This window comes from Carcharhinus amblyrhynchos, chromosome 6 (assembly GCF_965287045.1).
Source record: "Carcharhinus amblyrhynchos chromosome 6, sCarAmb.v2.hapA, whole genome shotgun sequence".
Lineage (NCBI taxonomy): Eukaryota > Metazoa > Chordata > Chondrichthyes > Carcharhiniformes > Carcharhinidae > Carcharhinus > Carcharhinus amblyrhynchos.
The window spans coordinates 105,783,303-105,802,846 of NC_137329.1; the positions used below are offsets into that span (position 1 = coordinate 105,783,303).

General features: G+C 39.9%; 1 protein-coding gene across 6 annotated transcripts; it reads right to left on the reverse strand.

Moving 5' to 3' along the window:
* Positions 1 to 250: 250 nt before the first annotated feature.
* On the reverse strand, positions 251 to 19,116 carry dyrk2 (dual-specificity tyrosine-(Y)-phosphorylation regulated kinase 2). 6 transcript variants are annotated; one of them, XM_080191137.1, is made up of 3 exons: positions 19,108 to 19,116; positions 17,589 to 17,728; positions 251 to 6,429 (listed from the first exon to the last, which is right to left on the reverse strand). In XM_080191137.1, the coding sequence occupies exon 3, from the start codon at positions 6,406 to 6,408 to the stop codon at positions 4,828 to 4,830; it is 1,581 nt and encodes a 526-aa protein (XP_080047263.1). In that variant the 5' UTR covers positions 6,409 to 6,429; positions 17,589 to 17,728; positions 19,108 to 19,116; the 3' UTR covers positions 251 to 4,827. The 6 variants fall into 6 exon arrangements, with proteins under 6 accessions (XP_080047263.1, XP_080047258.1, XP_080047257.1 ...); XM_080191132.1 differs by lacking the exon at positions 19,108 to 19,116 and adding an exon at positions 18,787 to 19,070; XM_080191131.1 differs by lacking the exon at positions 19,108 to 19,116 and adding an exon at positions 18,363 to 18,780.
* Between the last annotated feature and the right edge of the window lie 428 nt (positions 19,117 to 19,544).

Genomic DNA, 19,544 nt, shown 5'->3' on the forward strand with positions numbered 1-19,544 from the left:
CCAGAACCAAGTTAGATCAAGTGTGATCAGTGATACAGCAAATGGCACCTCTGAAGATTAGGTGGTTACTTAGACCATTGGCTGTACCGAAAATAATCCAATAGCTAAAGGCTCAATATTAAAATGTTTATGCAGAGTATTTCAGGTTTCCTCTGGCTAGGAAGAGATTACTAAGCAATCGCTTCATTTCAAAATCTTTCTAACAAAACGTATAAAATTTGCATTCAAAATGAAAAGGCAACATGCAATGTTTCTTATAAACTCTGACATAAAATTTATTTTGAAATGAATTTTGGGCCACAATAATTTTTAACCAAATATTCACTAAAAAAGTCATACTTCTGTCATCAGCTGTACAATACATACAGTATCATAAAACTGGCCACTGGGATCAACTAAAAACACATCAAGTGGCGACAGCAATTCACAAAAAATTTTACATACATATATACAAAGTCGGCATTTATTCAAAATTTATATACAGTATACAGCTGCAGCATATTATAAACACACATCTAGTTTGGTGCTCTTCTTAAAACTATCCTCTGCCATTGCTCAGTTAAGAGCAATCATAGCTAGGCAGGGTAATTAGAACACTAAATGCCCCCATATAATTAGAAATTCACACATTTTAGCAGAACTGTGCTATCAACAAAAAAAAAATTGCTACAAGTGTCAGGTTGGGCGATACCTGTAAGTGCAGTATCAGCCCAACTAAAAAGTTACTAGACCTCAGTGCTGCAGTCATTATCAAACTTTGTGGAATAAGAAATTGAGGAGTTGTATCATACAGATTTCACTTAAAACACACCACAATGCTTACAAAATCATTAAAAGTTTTCCCATTTCATCCAAAACTAGAAATTAATAATGGTGGTGGCTTCAGGATTCAACAAGTTCATCATGGTGCTCTACCGTAGATCAAGAGAACATACCACTTCCAGATGCCTTGGACACCAATATAGCTAGATATGTGAAAAGGAATGCACTTTGTACACACCAAATACCTGGGTTTTTCTTTTCATTTTTTTTAAACAAAAACACCTTTTGAGGTAAAACGTAAAAACATTTTTTTTGCCCTCACGGATTGGATTAACTATATCTCCTGGGAAGCTGTTAGACATTTTTGAAGACAAAATTGAAATAACTACATAGGCCACCTTTAACTTCCAAGAATGCACTAAAACGTATTTGCACTGTAAAATTAAACCAAAAACTTCTCCTTGATAAATACTCAAATGCATATTTCAGGAGTGCACAAAGTATCCTTTGTTACATAACCTGTATTTATTTGCAGAGGGGTAAGGTCCTGAACCTTATGCATAATATTAGAGCAGTTTAAGGGAATTTGCATACGGCACCTACAATGGCTGGTATCCAACAGTGAATAATCTAAATACAATAGGTTAAAATAAATAATTAACATGCAATATTATTTGCAGTAACTGATCTTTACAATTGTGTGCACTGGCTGCCTTACATTCAAATGCATAACAAGTGTTTAACAGGAGCATATATATTTTGGGAGATTAAAAGAAGATTTTAATCTATAAATTTCAAAGGCAGATATTTAAGGGACCTATAATCTGCTGAAATGGTTCATTATCCAAAATATTAGAAAGGCAGATAGTTATCATTATAATTAGACAAAGGTTCTGGAATATAAAGCCAGGGGAACAAAGGGTTAGTAAACACTGAAAAGATAAATATCTTCCTTTATAGCAATTTAGGATTATGTAAAAACAATAGATTACATTTTCCCTTTAGGTACAATAGATCCTTTTTGGCTTTTATTCACCTAATTATAGTGTACGAATAAAGTAAAATTTCATGTTGGGAATATGGACTGAAACAAATTCTGTTTGAAACATTAGCATTTTATCAGTTTGTTTCATGTCATATTAAACTGGTTTACACTCAAAAACATGACATAACTGCCCTTATATATGTAAAAAGGATCACATTGACAATCCATTTTTCAAGTGCCCCAGTGACTATAACATTTATTCTTAACATTCAATTTTAAAACTGTCTTAATTGAAATAACAATTTTATGACCCTCCCTAAAGTGTCTTTTTTGTCCTCCTTTATTTTTCACCAATTTCCTTCTGCTCCCTGAAGGCATCAATTTGGGTTGGGATTTTCCAGCCACACCCTAGTGGGACCCTCTCCAGGGATACAGGCCAACCTAAAGTTCATTGACTTCCGGCAGATGATCCCAATGGCGGGCGGGGCCAGAATACCCTAGCCTTGCTATCGCAGTCTGGCTCCATAAGCACCAAATGCTCTTTGGAACCTTGCCCAAGTAGTCAAGCTTCTTTGTTAAACTTGAATTTGGAGTGTCAGCATACTACCCGAATACTGGCTCAACAGCAATTGAGCTCATATGTTATCCAGTGGTCATTAGATAAATCAGCAAAGAGAATCCAGATGGATTTACCCCCTCCTCTCTTCATAATACGCAGAGGTCAACTGCAGTATCCCTACCAATGCTCACAATTGCTCTCCTTTATACTTCAGACATTAATTTAGAAGAAACCAGAATATACTTCATATAAATTAAGTAAAATGCTGCCAAAGGATAGCTTTAAAACAAAAATCACAAATCACTATATAAACTTGTAGTTATACTTCTATTTTGGTTACAGCTTTTCTTAAGCAGCTAATGAAGTGAACCAATAGCTTAGATTTTCTTGTAGTGTTTAGGGCTTTTTTAAATAAAATTCAAAGTGTGCATTCATTCATTCATTCTCTTTCCCAATGATCTCAACAATGAAACCAAGACAACCATGTAAACTGCTACATCACTAGTGTGCCCTGTGTCAAGGATTAATCAATTGCATGTAAACCCTACAACATGGCACTGATAACAAAAGGCACACTGTTAACACTAAGGGCACAATTAGCCTGCTGTAAGAAAACAAAATTTCATATGCCTATAAAAATCTTACATGGTGCAGTTGATTCTTTTTGTAGTAGTGATGTACTCCAATGGTCCTGAACAGCAACAACGTGAAGAACTGAGTCATTAAACCTCTGTTCTTATAATATAACCTGAGACCGCATGACACTGAATTATCAAGTCAGAACATGCACCATAGGTATGTTCAAACAAGCCACCTACGAGACTGAATTAATCTCTAAAATTAGCTACTTGTAATTTAGCCATCTGAGCCATTTCTACACAGTACCCATTAGTCAACAATACATTTGAGCCAAAGCTTACCACTCCCTCAAACAAAAACAGGCTGTAATAATTAGCAAGGGTTAATCACAAAATGTGCAATCGAAGTAAAGCTTTGATTGGGGGGTGTTTCTCAGCAACTGAACATACATAAAATGCTCAGAATAGCTTTCCGGCCAATTCAAGTACAAAAATATCTTTCTGCTAACAGTTTACAAATCCAAAACACAGCAATAATCTCTGTAGTGGTATTTCAGTGACATTGTACAGTTACATAACATTCAATAAAAATTTATTACAAATCATAAAAGTACTATAAAAGGATTTTATGTTCTTTGAAATATTGCACTAAGACAATGCAACATATATTTTTAAATACACAAAATCAGATTTCATTCTGTGACAGTAGAATAGGTTTATTGGCTTAAACCTAAACTGAGTGCTGCAAAGATTTAATTTGCAATCCTTAAATTGTTCTTTCTAAAAACATATAAAATCTTCACATAAATAGTAACATTGCCAAAAACATTTGAAGATCTGGATTATTTAAGTGTGGGAACAGGCAGGGTCTAAATTCCAAATATGCATTTATTTTCTTTGAAGGTATTTGGCAAAAATTACAAGTTGTTTTATACCAGTCTAACAGGGGACCATGCTTTGAATTTTAGTTTTTCCAAGATAAAACATTTCAAGTTTAACTGAGATCATGGAGAAATGGTCAGATGCTTACGAGCAATCCAAGCTCTTTCAGGTATTGCAGTTTTGACATCTATTTCCTTCAATATATTCCAGCTTTTTTTTAAAAAAAAACTTCATTTCTTCCTTCAACTATCTCTGTTAGGATTGTTCACTAATACTTCTCCATGAATAAGCTCCTGTCATGCAATTGGACTTCTATTCTTCACATTTCCAATGTCAAGTGCCTGGATAACACTTCTTTTTTGTCAGCAGAGCTGCTGAGACAGGACACAATGAAGCATTTAAATTTTCCAAAATAGTAGGTCAACCAATTTTAAAACCTGTTTTTAAAAAAAAACAAAATTGGTTTGCCAATTGATACCGTATTATATCCAGATTAAAGCAACGTGTAAAAGGTGGTGTGTGTTCTGGTTTGTCAGCCTACTTTGACAAACTGAAGAACAGCTACAATGGCAGCACAAGGACATTCCTGATAGAAATAACAAGGCATTGAAAACCAGATTCCATGGCACTCCAGACAGAAGGAGGCTTTTGTCACAGATTTGCAAAAGCAAGGATGTACACTTCTCTGTTACTGACTGGTAAGAGCCACTAACCACAAAAAACAAAAATTCTATATATTAAATATTGTGGCATCTCTGACAAGTGTAAATGTTATACGACATACCCTATCCAAGCGCCAACAGAATTGGGTTATTCAAATGCCTAGAAAACGATTAGCTAAAATACATTTCATAATCAATATATGAAAAACCAACTTCCAATTGTGCATGGTCCCCAGTAATTACTAAAACAAAACTGTTCATTTCCAAGAACAGAATGGTACTTAAAATTCCAAGGTTGAATAATTACAAAGTTCCAAAAAATACAAAATTTCAACTGAATAAGGCTCAGTGATGCGGCAATAAATTCTCCTCGCATTCCTGGCATAGATTCATTCAAACTCAGCTAACCAACTTGGGCAACACTGTTCGTTGTTGAATATTCCCATTGGCATCAGTCATTTGTGCCAAATTAGTTCTTAGTTTTGATGATGAGCTTGAAGTTGGAGGCAATTTAGAAACTGATGTAATAGCACCACTGCTTTCCGTGGCTCTCTTTGATGAGCCTTTCTCTCCGGTGGGGGGTTTTGGTAAGCGTCTGCGTAGCCAGGGGTGTCGCAATGCTTGGCTGGGTGTCATACGCAATGAAGGATCCCACTCCAAACACTGTTTTAGAAAGTCAAGAAAGAGAGGATCATCACATCCTTTTAATGCTGCGACCCAGTCTTTGCTCCCTGGTGGGCCACGTAGCTTTCCTCTTCGTGACCTCCCTCCATTGAGAACTACCGAGCCATCGGGCAAAGTGGTAACAGTACAATAACGGGGATAACCTTTGGAGCTCACAAAATTTTTGGCTCGTTTTGACTGATCTAAAAACTTCTGTGGCGCAGTCCCCAGCAACTCAATCATACAGGCAAGCTGGTCCGCTTCATCTTCACCAGGCAACAGAGGGTAGCCTGTCAATAGTTCAGCCAGAATGCAACCCAAACTCCACATGTCTATAGGCATCCCATAGCGAGCTCCAAGAATCACTTCAGGTGCACGGTAAAACCGGGACTGTATGTACGTGTACACACGTTGGTGTTCATAACAACTGGAGCCAAAATCTATCACTTTAATCCCACTTCGCCCCTGCTGCTTCAGCAGAATATTCTCAGGTTTAAGGTCACAATGAATAATTCTATTCTTGTGCAAAGAATCCAAGCACAGCAAAATGGAGTGAGCAAACTTGCGAACTAATGGCAGGCTGAACCCTTGAAACTTATTCTTTTTGATCAATTCATAGAGATTCATACTCAGCAACTCAAATGTCATGCAGATATGGTTGCGGAATGTGAAATTTTCCAGCATGTGAATGACATTCATGGTATTATCTTTGTCTTGCTTTCGGAGATGCTCCAGAATCCGGATCTCTTCTGCTGCTTGTCGGTGGAAGCGTTTCTCATTCCTTACCATTTTTAGTGCAATATGCTGGTGTTGTTTGTGATCATAGGCTTTCACAACCTGCCCAAAGCTCCCTTTGCCAATAACTTTTAAAACTTCATATCGGTACATAATGTGATCATGAGGTACGTGGATATAGGAGCCCTGGTCATCGTCGTAACCACCATTATTTGAGCCACCAACCACACCTTGCCGTTTCTTTGCATTTGGACCAACAAAGTAAATTTCAGGGTAGTTGAATATCTCATGGTGTTCAAATGGGGAAAGTTTATGCATATATTGCTTCATGGTTTGTTCTGGTGTCATGACCATGGATTTCGGTTTTGAAGAACAATCTGCTGACTTTACCGACACAGAGCTTCCCTGCCGCCTATGTGAACTCTCCAATTGCTTGTCATGAACCACTGGTAACGAGGTTTTGCCAATTGCAGTAAGTCCATTCGGTTGCGTGGTCAAAATTGTCCTTTTGTTGCTGGTATCTTCAAAGAGCTGTTGAACCTGGATCTGTCCGTGGCTACCAATATGTAGGTGGTCATTCATGGTGTGCTTGCTACCTCCAACCTGAAAGAATCACAAAAGATTTGGTTGGGGTGGGGGAAAAGGAAAATATATTTAATTGCTAACATGCTAGCAAAAACAAAAGCCATAAAACAGAAAACTCAAAACCATGAATTTTCATTTTACACACTTGCCAAATTGGGTGTAATTCTACCTCATCATCTCAACCTTTGAAGAATACTCCTTCTTCCAAACGCCATTTTCCAGCTATACGCAAGGGGAACCAAACTGCTCTACAATCAATGATTGGAAACTACACAAGAAAGCCCACTTTATATCTGTTCCATTTCTCCCCTATGTCCAGTGGATAATACCTCAAAAGGAACGATCCAAAACAGAAGGTCAAATTCGTGTTCTCCTATTTAAAGCACACCAAAATGCTAGATCAGTAAGTTGGCCTGAAATGGCAATTACCTGCAATTCATTGGAAACTGTAACATGTTTAAGTAATGCAAACTTTAAGTGGCCAAGTTAACTAAGCTTTGATTAGATGATACATATTTAAATATTTCAGACAAATTAGCCTGACCAAAACCAGAGGTTAAACTGTTATTTCATTTGCTGCATAGAACATTCGCAGAAAGTTCAGTTTTAGCAAGTAACATGTTAGAAATTTAACATCCTTTCCCCTTTATATAACACCATGTAAAACTCAATGTCTCCTAATCCTGAAGCATCACTGCACCTTTGACAAAGTCATGCTACAGGAGCTTAAGTAGAGTCCAACTACCACTATCCTAACTGACTTCCACTCTCAACAGCTTGTTTGACTCAATAATTTGATATGTTATTGTCACATGTATTATCATGCGGTGAAAAGTATTGTTTCTTGCGCACTATACAGACAAAACATACCGTTCATACAGAAGGAAACGAGAGAGTACAGAATGTAGTATTACATCATATCTAGGGTGTAGAGAAAAATCAACTTAATGCAAGGTAAATCCATTCAAAAGTCTGACAGCAGCAAGGAAGAAGTTATTTTTAATGAGTCGGTTGGTAAGTGATCTCAGACTTTTGTATCTTTTTCCAGAAGGAAGGAGGTGGAAGAGAGAATGTCTGGGGTGCGTGGGGTCCTTAATTATGCTGGCTGCTTTGCCAAGACAGTGGGAAATGTAGACAAGGGGATGGGAGACTGGTTTGCGTGATGGATTAGGCTATATTCACGACAAAGCTGAGAGGGTCCCAATTACAAAATTTAGACAACAAAATGTTGTATTTAAATAGCGCCTTTAACCAAGGTGCTTCACAGAAGCATGAAACAAAATTTGACACCAGCCAACAGGTGGAACTTTGAGGACAGGTGACCAAGAATGTGGTCGTAAAGAAAGGGGAGGAGAGGTTTGAAGTTTATCTATTAGTGAGACAAGTAGGCTTACATTAACACTAATAAAACTAGTGTGAAAATCCCCTAGTTGCCACAGTCCGGCATTTGTTTAGGTACACTAAGACAATTTAGCCAGTGCACCTAACCAGCACATCTTTGCAGTGTGGGAGGGAACCGGAGCACCTGAAGAAAACCTACACAGACATGGGGAGAATGTGCAAACTCCGCACAGGAATTGAACCCGGGTTTTGGGCATCGTGAGGCAGAGGTGCTAACCACTGTGCCACCATTTAAAGAGTGCGTCAGGGCGCAGGGCAGCTGAAGGCAGAGGGGAAAGCAATAAATAGAGTAATTGCAAGCAAATAGAGTTGCAGGATGTTCTGCAGTTTGCAAGATGGAGAAGATTAGAGATAGGAGGGGCAAGGCAACGACAGGATTAAAAAAGACAAAGAACTTCAAATGAAGCTGTGCCAGACCAGGTGTCAATGTAGGCTGGTGAACACAGGGTGACAGATAGGCAGAACTCAGCGTTTGTTAAAGATACGGCCAGCAGAGTTTTTGAACAAGTTCAAAGTTTATGGAGGGAAGAAAGCGCAAAGTCAGCTTGGAGAACGGTCAAGTAGTCAGGTTTAGTTTTAAAAAAGTATGTATGGGTGTTTTACCAAGAGCTGACCTGACACAAAGACAGACCTGGGGGTGGTAGTGAGTTGGAGATAGATTATCTTGGTGCTGGCACGGGTATGTGGTTATGAACTCAAGGTCAAACAGAACATTATTATGAACGGTCTGAGAAATAGAAGCATGTCAAAGATAGATATTTAGAGACGCTGAATAATGGTGCTGGAGCAGAAAGACAAGCCACGACAGGCAATTCTCCAGCCATAATTCAAAAGTCAAGAATGCAACCAAGTATGGCAAATCCCACTTAGCTGCTAATGGAAGAGTGGTGTTGGAGGAGGATGTTGTGATCAACTGCACCAAAAGGCTAAAGAACAGATGTGAGAACTTAGGAAGAATAGCTTATCATGGTCATGGTCACAGTCACATCAAACAAAACAGGATTTGGATAAGGACTGCTTCAGTGTTGTGGAAGGAGCAGATATGTGACTGGAAGGGCTCAGAAATGGAGTTTTGGGAATAATGCACACAGATTCAGGAGGTGACATCACAGAAGGGCTGACAGCAAAAGATTGGAAGTGGCTCATAAGGACAGAGATTTTGGGAAGAGATGGCTGATAGCGGCAGGTTTGAAGAGATAGAAAACAGTATCAGAGGATACAGAACGATTATCAACTAACAGGATGTTGGTCTCATGGACAAGATGACTTCAAGAGACGGTGAGGGGAGATAATGATACAAGCCCAGGGCTAAGGTGGAAACTTTACAGGAAGATTGGCTTGATGGGCTAGGAGAAGGTAGGGAAGCAATGGATGCTGCTGGAGGGATGGCCTCAATCTTAGTGAGGCGCATGAATTCCTTGTGTTTATTATTGAAAGTGAAAGCAGAGGAAGCAGGGCATAATGTTTAAGCAGGTGATTTTTATTGCATAAGAACAGCGAGGTTATCTTTGTATTCCAGGAGAAGCCCAAAATAATGAGCAGTCTTGGCAAAGTCGAGCAGGTTGTGCTTTACCTGAGCCAGCCAAATCTACCAATGAATGGGAAAGCAGTTTATTCACATATATGTCTAATTCTTCAGGCTGTAGACATAAAGATCATACTGAGTGAACAACCATGGCAAAGAATTATGGTTTTAGTTTAATTTATTTATAGGACATGGATGACATTGGCTAGACCAGCATTTATCGCCCATCCCTAATTGCCCTGGAGAAGGTACACCCAACAGTGCTGTTAGGGGAGTTCCAGGATTTTGACCCAGTGACAGTGAAAAAATGCTGATATAGTTCCAAGTCAGGATGGTGAGTGACTTGGAGGGGGACCTCCAGGTGATGGTATTCCCAAGTATCTGCTGCTCTTGTCCTTCTTGACGGTTGTGGTCATGGGTTTGAAAGTACTGCCGAAGGAACCTTGATGAGTTCCTGCAGTGCACTGTGTAGATGGCCACTGTTTGTCAGCGGTGAAGTGACTGAATGTTTATGGAAGGAGTAACAATTAAGTGGGCTTTTTATTCTAGCTGGTTTCAAGCTTTTTGGGTGTTGTTGGTGTGGGGTGCGGGGGGGCGGTGGCTGCATGTAGAAAGGAAGCACAGGTACAAAAGGTACATTAGCGATATCCTTAATCATGATCAACACAGAGATCACGTGACATGGCATGATCAAGGGAGTAAGTTTATTTAGATGGAAAAATTAAGGGCGGGTAAGAGGACAGAGAACATGCAGGAGAGAGATGATGAGTTTTAGACATAAAACAAATAGAACAGGGCATTTCCTAAATAGCAAAAGGCTAGGAACAGAGGATCAAAGAGATTTGTGGTCCTGGTTTACATCATCCAAATGTCATGGACAGATACAGAAAATAATAACAAAGTTTAATGGAATTCCAGCCTTTATAAACAGAGGACTGGAATACAAGAGATAGAATCAGCTATTTAAAGCCCCAGTCAGACTACTCCTACAATACTGTGACCAGCTCTGGGCACCACACCTGAGAAAAGATTTTTTTTTGTTCTTATTCCAATTCAATCAAATCAAGTCCAATTCAGAGACTCAACAAGTTGAGACATTCCCGATCCAAGCTGACAAGACAGGGCTCTCACCTCCTGTCTTGGGCTTGATCTACATGATCCAGGCTGAGTGGAGTAGGCATAGCTCCTCCTCTAAGGCTTGATTTGCATCTTAGCCAAAAGGCCGAGATACCGCTTTTAAAAATTGCTTCAAATGAAGCTGAAGTGTAAGCTAATGACTTCAACCAAGCACAGCATGTTGATCTTAGCCAAAAGGCTGAGAAGGGAGGAAGTGCAGGATAAATTTAGTTATCTCATGAGTATACACAAATTTTGAATTGTATTCCTTAGAATTTAGAAGGTTAGGATAATTTGATTAAAGTTTTCAAAATAATTAAGGGGGAAGTAGGGTAGAGAGAAAGAAAAATATTTCTGCTTATAAAGTTCATCGCAAATGGTAATTGCCATTGGATGAATTATTACTTTTAAAGCCGAGATTAATGTTTTGTTTTGCCAATTGCATCAAGGGATATGGGGCAGGGACAGGTATATGCCAGACAGGTTCAGAGTGCTTAAACGGTCTGGTCCAATTCCTACATACCTATGAAATGGAGGTTGAGACCATGGTGGACAGAAAGTCGCTTGGTATAGTGGCTAAAGGAATAAAGCAGTGAATGGATCTTAGAGAAAACTGGCATGTTATTTGGATGTGCAACCAAAAGTTAGCATTTTAAAAGAAAACGAAAGGGGGGAGAACAACATAAGAGTCCTAGAAAGAAAGAAAATTGATCAGAGACATGGGGAAATGCAATGTAGGGGCAGCATGATGGCACAATGGTTAGAACTGCTGCCACACAGTGCCAGAGACCCAGGTTTCATTCCCAGCTTGGACCACTGTGTGGTGTCTGCACCTTCTCCCCACGTCTGTGTGGGCTTCCACTGAGTGCTCTGGTTTTCTCCCACAGTCCGAAAGACGTGCTGGTTAGGTGTATCGGCCATGCTAAATTCTTCCTCATTGTACCCAAACAGGCGCCAGACTGTGGTGACTCAGGAATTTTCACAGTGGCTTCATTGCAGTGTTAACGCAAATCTACTCGCGACAATAATAAAAACATTTTTTTAACTTTTAAGTTGTGATTTGATGATAAAGGGTCAAACGCACACCCTAACAGTCTGGATGGAGCATGTGTTGGAAGACATAGTCTTTGGGGGGGGGGGGGGGGGAGGTTGGCTGGCTTCATTGAGGGGAGGAGTCATCACCCATTCTTCAAGTTTCTATCAAGGCCATGATGTTCATGCAATTACCATAAATTCATGGATGAGCAAGAGGGGAAATGAATGCCTAAAATCACCCCTTTGTAATGCAGCATGTCAATATTGTTTTCGTTTTTAATCAAATTTATACTAACTGTGGCATAAATTTGAACAGACAGAACTGGAAATAAGTAACATTTAAATGAAGCAGTTTAGAAGAAGCAGTTCCAGTTCAACATTACAAAAACAAAACATGTATGGCAAAAGGTTCACTTTCAAATTTAAATGTGACATCTACTCCACACTGTTGGGTAAATGTTGCTGTCATCAGACAGGAGATAGCATCATTCACTCTGACTGACTGTAAAACACTGGGCAACACCAATATCCTAAATTATCTAAAAGTAAGCTGTTAGTTAGAAACAAATGCATAAATGCTAAGCCAAATTACGCTTTTTAGGACTACAATGACTCACGTTTCAGTGCTATCAGCTGAATCAACTCAACAGCAATAAGCTCACCCCGAAGACCAGAACACTACCTTGAAATAGCAAAAGCCAACAACACCAAATGACAGTGCAACTTCATTTTACAAAGTAGCATTTCTGTTGTTACTGGATATAAAAGTAGCACAATAGTTGATTCCGGGGGGGAAAGAATGTTAATATTTTTCACGCAGCCGATGTTCTAACACACAAAAAAGCCAAAGTTACATTCACACACTGGATGCAAGGACTGTTCCATGTTAATGTGACTCAACCGTACACTTAGTTGGCAGAAAACATCAGCAATCTACTTACCAGGGTGAGTACATCTACAAGAAAGTTTTACGATGATATGGGGAAGAGGGGTGGAGAGAAATTAAGAGGGTGATCAGGAGGAGAGGATGATAAGGAAGAATGCAGGTCCTTCCCATTTTCCCTGAGATTATCACATACTTTACAGACTTGTTTGATAATTACATCCCAGGAAAAAGTAAAGTAGGACTGACATTTGTTGTCTATCCCCAATCACGCCAGAGCCTCAGATCGTGTGTCAGTATTTGTGGTAGAAGAGGAGGATATCAAACAGTCTAGGAAAGTAACACTGAGGGGGAGATGGGGACACACCAAAATTAACATTAGCAAATTAACAGCATTGAATGAAATAATGGTACTGAAGAGTAACAAATCCATGGATGACCAGGGGATATCCAGCCCTGGGTTTTAAAGGAAGATGAGAATACTGCAGATAGCTCAATTATAATCTTTCAAAGTTTTCTCAATTCAGGAACCATTCTTCTAGATTGAAAAATTTTGCACATCTCTCTGTGACTGAACAAAGTCGGCGGGGGGGGGGGGGGGGGGGGGGGGGGGGGGGGTTGGAGAGAGGGAGGAAGGGAGGGGTGGGGGGGGGGGGGAGAAATTAGGAATTAACATCTGTTGTTAGGAAATTACTAGAGTCCATAATTATCCAGATAGCGACTGATCATCTTGAGATTGTTCAGTTGATCAGAGAAAGCCAGCATGGATTTGTGATGTGTAGATGCCGAACAAACTTAGCTGATTTTTTTTCTGAAGAAGTGATTAAATTAGTGGGTAGCAAATGTGCATGGGTATTATTTATTTGGGCTTCCACAAGATATTTGATAAATTCCCTCATAAGAGGCTATTAACTAAGTTGAAGCCCATGAAATCGAAGGCAAATTACTGACCCAGTCGGGAAACTCGGAAAGGCAGAGAGGACGGATAATCAGCAGATACACCAATTGGCAGGATGTGATTAATGGGATGGGATTTTATGGCCTCACTCATCACAAATCTGTAAAATCCCACCCAAGGTCAACAGGCCTTTCCATGATCTGCCATCGCCTGCTCAGACTCCCGTGGTGGGCAGGATGGTAAAATTCCAGCCATGGTGTCCTGCAAGAATCTCTTCTGGCACCTGAACATTTCACTGCATTCACTAACTTACCAACAATCCAACAGAAAGTTATATATCCAAATTTGCCAATGACACTGTAAGAAATGTAGATGGCTACAAAGAGATCATTTATTAAAAGAATGGGCAAAACTGCAGCAAATAAATTTCAAAGTTGGAAACTTTGAGCTCACCCAAAAACAGATGGACGGAAGCTAGAAATAGTGGCAGTCCAAAGAGACCTGGGGGGCACCAGGTAAATAAAATCATTGGTAAGATTATAGGTGGCACAGTGGCAGAGTGGTTAGTGCTGCTAGCAACCCAGGTTCAATTCCAGCCTTGGGTGACTTGTGGAGTTTGCACATTCTCCTCGTATCTGTATGGGTTTTCACCTAGTCCAAACACATACAGGTGAACTGGCCATGCTAACTTGCCCCTTAGTGTCCCAAGATGTGTAGGTTAGCTGGATTCACCATGATAAATGCAAGGATTATAGGGATAGAGTGGAGGAGAGGATCTGGGTAAGATATTTTGTCAGAGAATTGGTGCAGGCTGAATAGTGTAGGGATTCTATGAAATGTCATGAAGACTTTAGAATGTTCACCTTTATATCTGAAGAACTAGATTGCAAGGGGGTAGTAGTAAAGCTACAGCTGTATAAAGCCCTGATAGATCATTCTTGGGATTACTGAGAGCAGCTCTGGGCATCCCACCTCAGGATGTATCTGGCTTTGGAGGAACTGCAGCAGGTTTGCTAGAATAATTCCTGGACTCCCTGGGTTAAATTATGAGGAGCAATTATAAAAACAATGGTTGTATTCCCTGGAGTTTAGAAGGATAAAGAGTGATTTGATTTAAGTTTCAGGGCCCAAGGGAAACAAATAGATTAGATAACCACTATTCAGGAGACCAGGGATCGAGGGCATAGTTCAAAAATTTGAGTCAGACTTTTCATACAAAGGGTGGTAGAAGTTTGGAAATCTCCCACAGTCAGCTATTAATATTAGATCAATTGTCCACTGTAATTCTGAGATTGACAGATTTAGGCAGACCAAGTGGGTAAATAGAGTTAGGTTGCAGTTTAGCTTTGATCTAATTGAATGGCAAAGCAGGCTTAAGGGGCTAAATAGCCTACTCCTGCACTTAAATGTGTACATGCAAGCCCATCACATTCACCAGAATGCAATTTTTAATTTTAGGCACAGTTGCAATCATTAAGCAGTGCATGTGCCTTTCCAGAGATACAGCAGATTAAATACCATACTCCAGAAAACAGGAAAATATAGCTCTACTCTTTTATTTGTGGCAAATAATCTATTTTGACACATCTTTAGCCTGAAATGTGGGCAGACAATTTAGAAGAAATGCTGAGTTTCATTTTCATTGGTGCCATAAACAATTTCCAAAATAGACTATGTGGAACTTATGCTAAACCTAAACATCAGGGTTTCAGCATTTGATTCTTGACATTTAAAAATATAAAAAACATTTCCTCATGTTATGTGAAAGAGCTACAAGATTTGAGAGTCCATTTGCTGCCTACACATGGGTAAGATGCATGAAAGATTTTATTTTACTTTTAAGAACAAATTTAGGAGAGCTATTAAAAATCTAATTCAGTATTATAATCACCTAAACATTTAGTTAGTCTTACACATGCAGCTGAGGCATGCTAGATACAATTATTTTCAGATATATTATACATATATTAGGATAGTCACAATGCACAAGTTTAATGTTATATTTGCACAGGCATTATAAAAGTTCACATAGATTGAAAGCCAAATGCTACTATAGTTAGGATATCACACAAGACATAGGGTTTAATTGATCCTCGCGCATAAAACCATCCTAGGCACATGACAGCTATAGGAGTTTGTTGATTCTTGGGTGCATTATTCCTAGTTAAAATCTTAGAATTTGCACCCCAAATCAGCAACCCAGGTTGAAAGATCTGATTTTTGGCATGCTTACCCATTTGGTCATACTAAGCTAAACATGAAGTCTCTCCTCTTGATCTTCAATCCCACGCTAGCACAGCCCATTTTATGGCATGTAACACAATTCTGATTGTTTTTCCGAATCCGGAAACAGAGGTGCAACTTTCTCCAACCCATACATAGCTCACACTGTTGACAGTAAGATTGTACACATCTGACGGCAATAATTTCTTCCCCTAATTAACATTCTCTAACCTCAGTAGCAGAGAAATGGTACTCAACTTACAGGAGACTGGTCTTCTGTCCTTCGACCTACAGGAGACTGACCTTCCCTCCCTCAAGGAAGTCTCATCTGCCCTTGCTGATTAAAATAATGTAAAGTTGTGGCCTATCATCAGCCCTGTCTGCCAAGGGGCAGGAAGGGAAATGAAGTTGGGCAGATCAAGGGATCAAATTGCAAAGATAGAAGGAAGTCCAAATGTGTCTCTACCACAAATTTGTAACACCTTCAAAGCAGCCAGTAATCTAATAATTAAATACTTTAAAGATTAATTTGGAATTTTTCAGAAGTATACTTTTTAGAAAAATATTAAAATTTAGATGATAACGCTTTTAAATAAATGCTTCGATAACATCTATCTCACCCTCTCACTCACGAGCACCCCACCTTGTGGATGAAGTGCTATTTCACATGTGAAATGCAAATCCTGGGGGGCAATTAATTATTTAATAGGCCCATACAGTATTGTACAAAAAGGATTTTAGTCGTTACATTTCCCTCAGCACCAAGGCATCTATTTCAATTCATCTGAACCTGATAACTCAATGCCAATAATCGTTTCTCCCTTTTTGTTTTCACTTGCTCATTTCCCAACGGTATGTTTTAAGCACACTTAACAAGCACTCAAATGAAGAATGAGACCACACAGAATACTATATTTCTTGTTGAATTGTTCAGTTTAGACTGCCACCCAAATCTCTGCACAACTGCATCCTCCACCAGACAAAACACTGACAGTGATTGCACAGAATTGCTTGGCAGGTTGGAAGCAAAATAAAAATCCTAAATTTCTAAAACTGAAATTATTGTTCCAGCCATTCGTAAAAGCCTGGTAGCTTGACGTGGAAAAGGGTGAGAGTACTTTTCAATTAAACAAAGCTGGACTTTTAAAAATAAGTCCCAGACTGCTCCCCACCCCCATCTGGCACGTCTGTGGTCTGTCAGTCCAGAGACTGGAGCCCAGGCGGACTGCCCAGGCCGCAATGAATTGAGGATCACAACAAATATTATATACAAACAGATCCAATTAACAAAAAACCCAGACCATTAGGGCAGTTAACCAACCCTCTTACATATTACAATTTTTTTTTGAGGGTGTGGATTAGAATATCACTCCCAAACTAAAACTTGGCCAAAATGCTTTAATACAATTGTTGGCTGGTCTACTAATCTGGTAATTATGATTGTCTTTGTTTGACTATGTGGTTTTAAATGTCAGGGGGAAGGGGGGTTGGCGTTAAAACAAAAGGAAAGACTTCTCTATAAAAATCTAGCAATCATAAATCAAGAGAGGTGAAGAATACACAAAAGTGCAGTCAGAAAAATAAGATTAATCATGTGAAAAACCTCCACTGAAAATATAACCTTGTCTATACTTACAGGCACATTTAAGTAGATACCCCACTCATAAATCGACCTTTTAAAACCAGATTCACGGTGAGGGGGGGGGGGGGGAGGTTAAATAGTTTTACAGTGTTTCCGTTCTGTAAAAATAATGCATAATTTTAAACAAAAAATGTTATATTTAATCTTACACTATCCGCATACACAAATCGACATTTAAAATGGTGGGGGGAAAAAAGTTAAATAGTTTCACACTGTGGTTTCATTCACTTAAAAAAGCCCTCAATTTGAGGAAAATCTCTAATCTTACACTGTTGCAAACCCCTCTAATCTTAATTGTTGCAACTGCTGTTAAGAGGCTGTACTTTGACACACTGCGGTTTCCATGGTAGATTGTTTTTGTGCGGGTTTAGTTAATCCAGAAGCGGTTGCTCTGGCAATTTTTCCACAATATAATACAATCACTGAGTGGCTTTTCTCTCTCTCTCTCTCTTACCGTCTGACTCTTGAGTGGCGGTAACCCGAGCGGCGATGGCGCCTCTGCCAGCCGAGAGCCTGCTCCACCTCTCCGGCTCTCTGAGCAGTCGGTCCCCGTCCTGCAATCCGGCTGCAACACGGAGGTGTCGGCGGCCCTACCTGTCACACACACACAAAATTATACACATTTTTTTAAATAAAGGGGAGGGGAGGGGAGGGGAGGGGGGTATTAAAACAGAGCTTCCGAAGCGAACAGAAAAAAAAACACATCAACAGGAGGAAGAGCTCTAAACATACAAACAGGAGGGGGAGAAAAAAGGGACAGTCACCACAAATTATTAACAATTAACCCCATTTGTTCAACTAAAACAAACCTCACAAACACCACTTAGCAAGTGGTTATGTACTCCCAACATCCACCCTAGCCTCAGGCAACTGTAGGTTCCCCCCCACCCACCATATATAATAAATCCATGACTTATAAAAAGCTACCGAAGTGAGTTGATCCATCTTCAGACCCCCATTTCCCCCCCCCCCGCACACTTTCCACTAGTCTCAAGTTCCTCATCATCCCCATGTCAAAAACAAAAGGGTTGGAGGAGGGGGGGAGGGGGGGGTCTCTCCGTTCCCCCCTTCATAAAAAAACAAAAAAAATTTAAAGGATGCCCAGGTACAGTGGTGAAAATTAACTTGGAGTGAGGATACCCAAGGTTTGTGGGGAGAGGGAGGGGGAGATGGGGGGAGTCCAGAGGGGTGGGTGTTGGCCCCTTTCTTTCCCTGTGGTGCTCCTTACCAGTTGGATAGGCAGCAGTAGTGCACGGTTTCCTCGTTAACATGGCCGCTCATACACTCTCTCTCATACACACCACACACACAGAAGAAAATATATCTCCAGCTGCTCCTTCTCTCAACTCCAGACCGCAGGAGGAGAGCCACCTACATCCGGAGAGGCTACAAACTGCTCCAAACTCAACCACCCCGCCAACATAATGCACAACTTCATCTATACATATTTTTAAATTAAAAAAAACTACTAGCTTCGCCCCCCAGCCACACAAACACACTCCCAAACGGCGCTGACTGGGAGCGGCTTTGTGTTGGGCACTGGAATTGGTGCAGTAGATGGTGGCTGGGTGTCAACGCTGATTTGATTGTGGTTTTAAAAAAACACACACACACTGGCTTGTCCGGTTGCTAAGTGAAACTCCCGTACATACACATTAGAGGAAGAGAGATACTCGCAAAGAATCACTCCAAGCAGCCGACACCCTCAAACCCAAAGCCGGAGTTACACACCCACGTCTTTCGCATTGCCTCGGGGGAACTATAGGGCACAGCAAAAAAGGCAATAGGGTTAACCGGTTCTTTAAGAGAGAGAAAGGGGCAAAGATATTGGGCTATTAGTCTAGAGCAGATAGAGAGAAAACAGCTCCTGGTGTTAGAAAGCAATGAAAAATAATAGATTCGTTTTATAGTGACAAGAGATTTCATTGAAGCCACACAGACATAGGAGGCAGAACACAAAATGCTCAGCTCACCTACGTGACCCCAAGTTCATCAGTGTGGAGCTGATCATAAGTGTCCTCACCTAATATGGAGATCCGAATGCTGGTCCAGCGAAAGGGGGTCACGTTATATATTTCTTTGCTTCTGTATATACACTCAAAAAATGCCAGACCTGTTATTTTAAAATGCTGGAAAATTTGCAGCCCAAAGATAATTTGCAGGGCTACTTTTTCTACTGTGCTCTTTTGAAATGTTCAGCCAAGATGCAAACAGTAACTTCATCACAGTGTTAATGTAAGCCTACTTGTGACACTAATAATAATAAATAATAAGGTTGTCATGCATTTCATTAACAGGTACAAATTAATTAACCAAATACATTTGAAGTTAACGTTATTATGGTGGTGAGTCCCATTTAAAATTGGACTTTTTTAATGGATTATACATTTTAAAAATCTGAACATAAAGT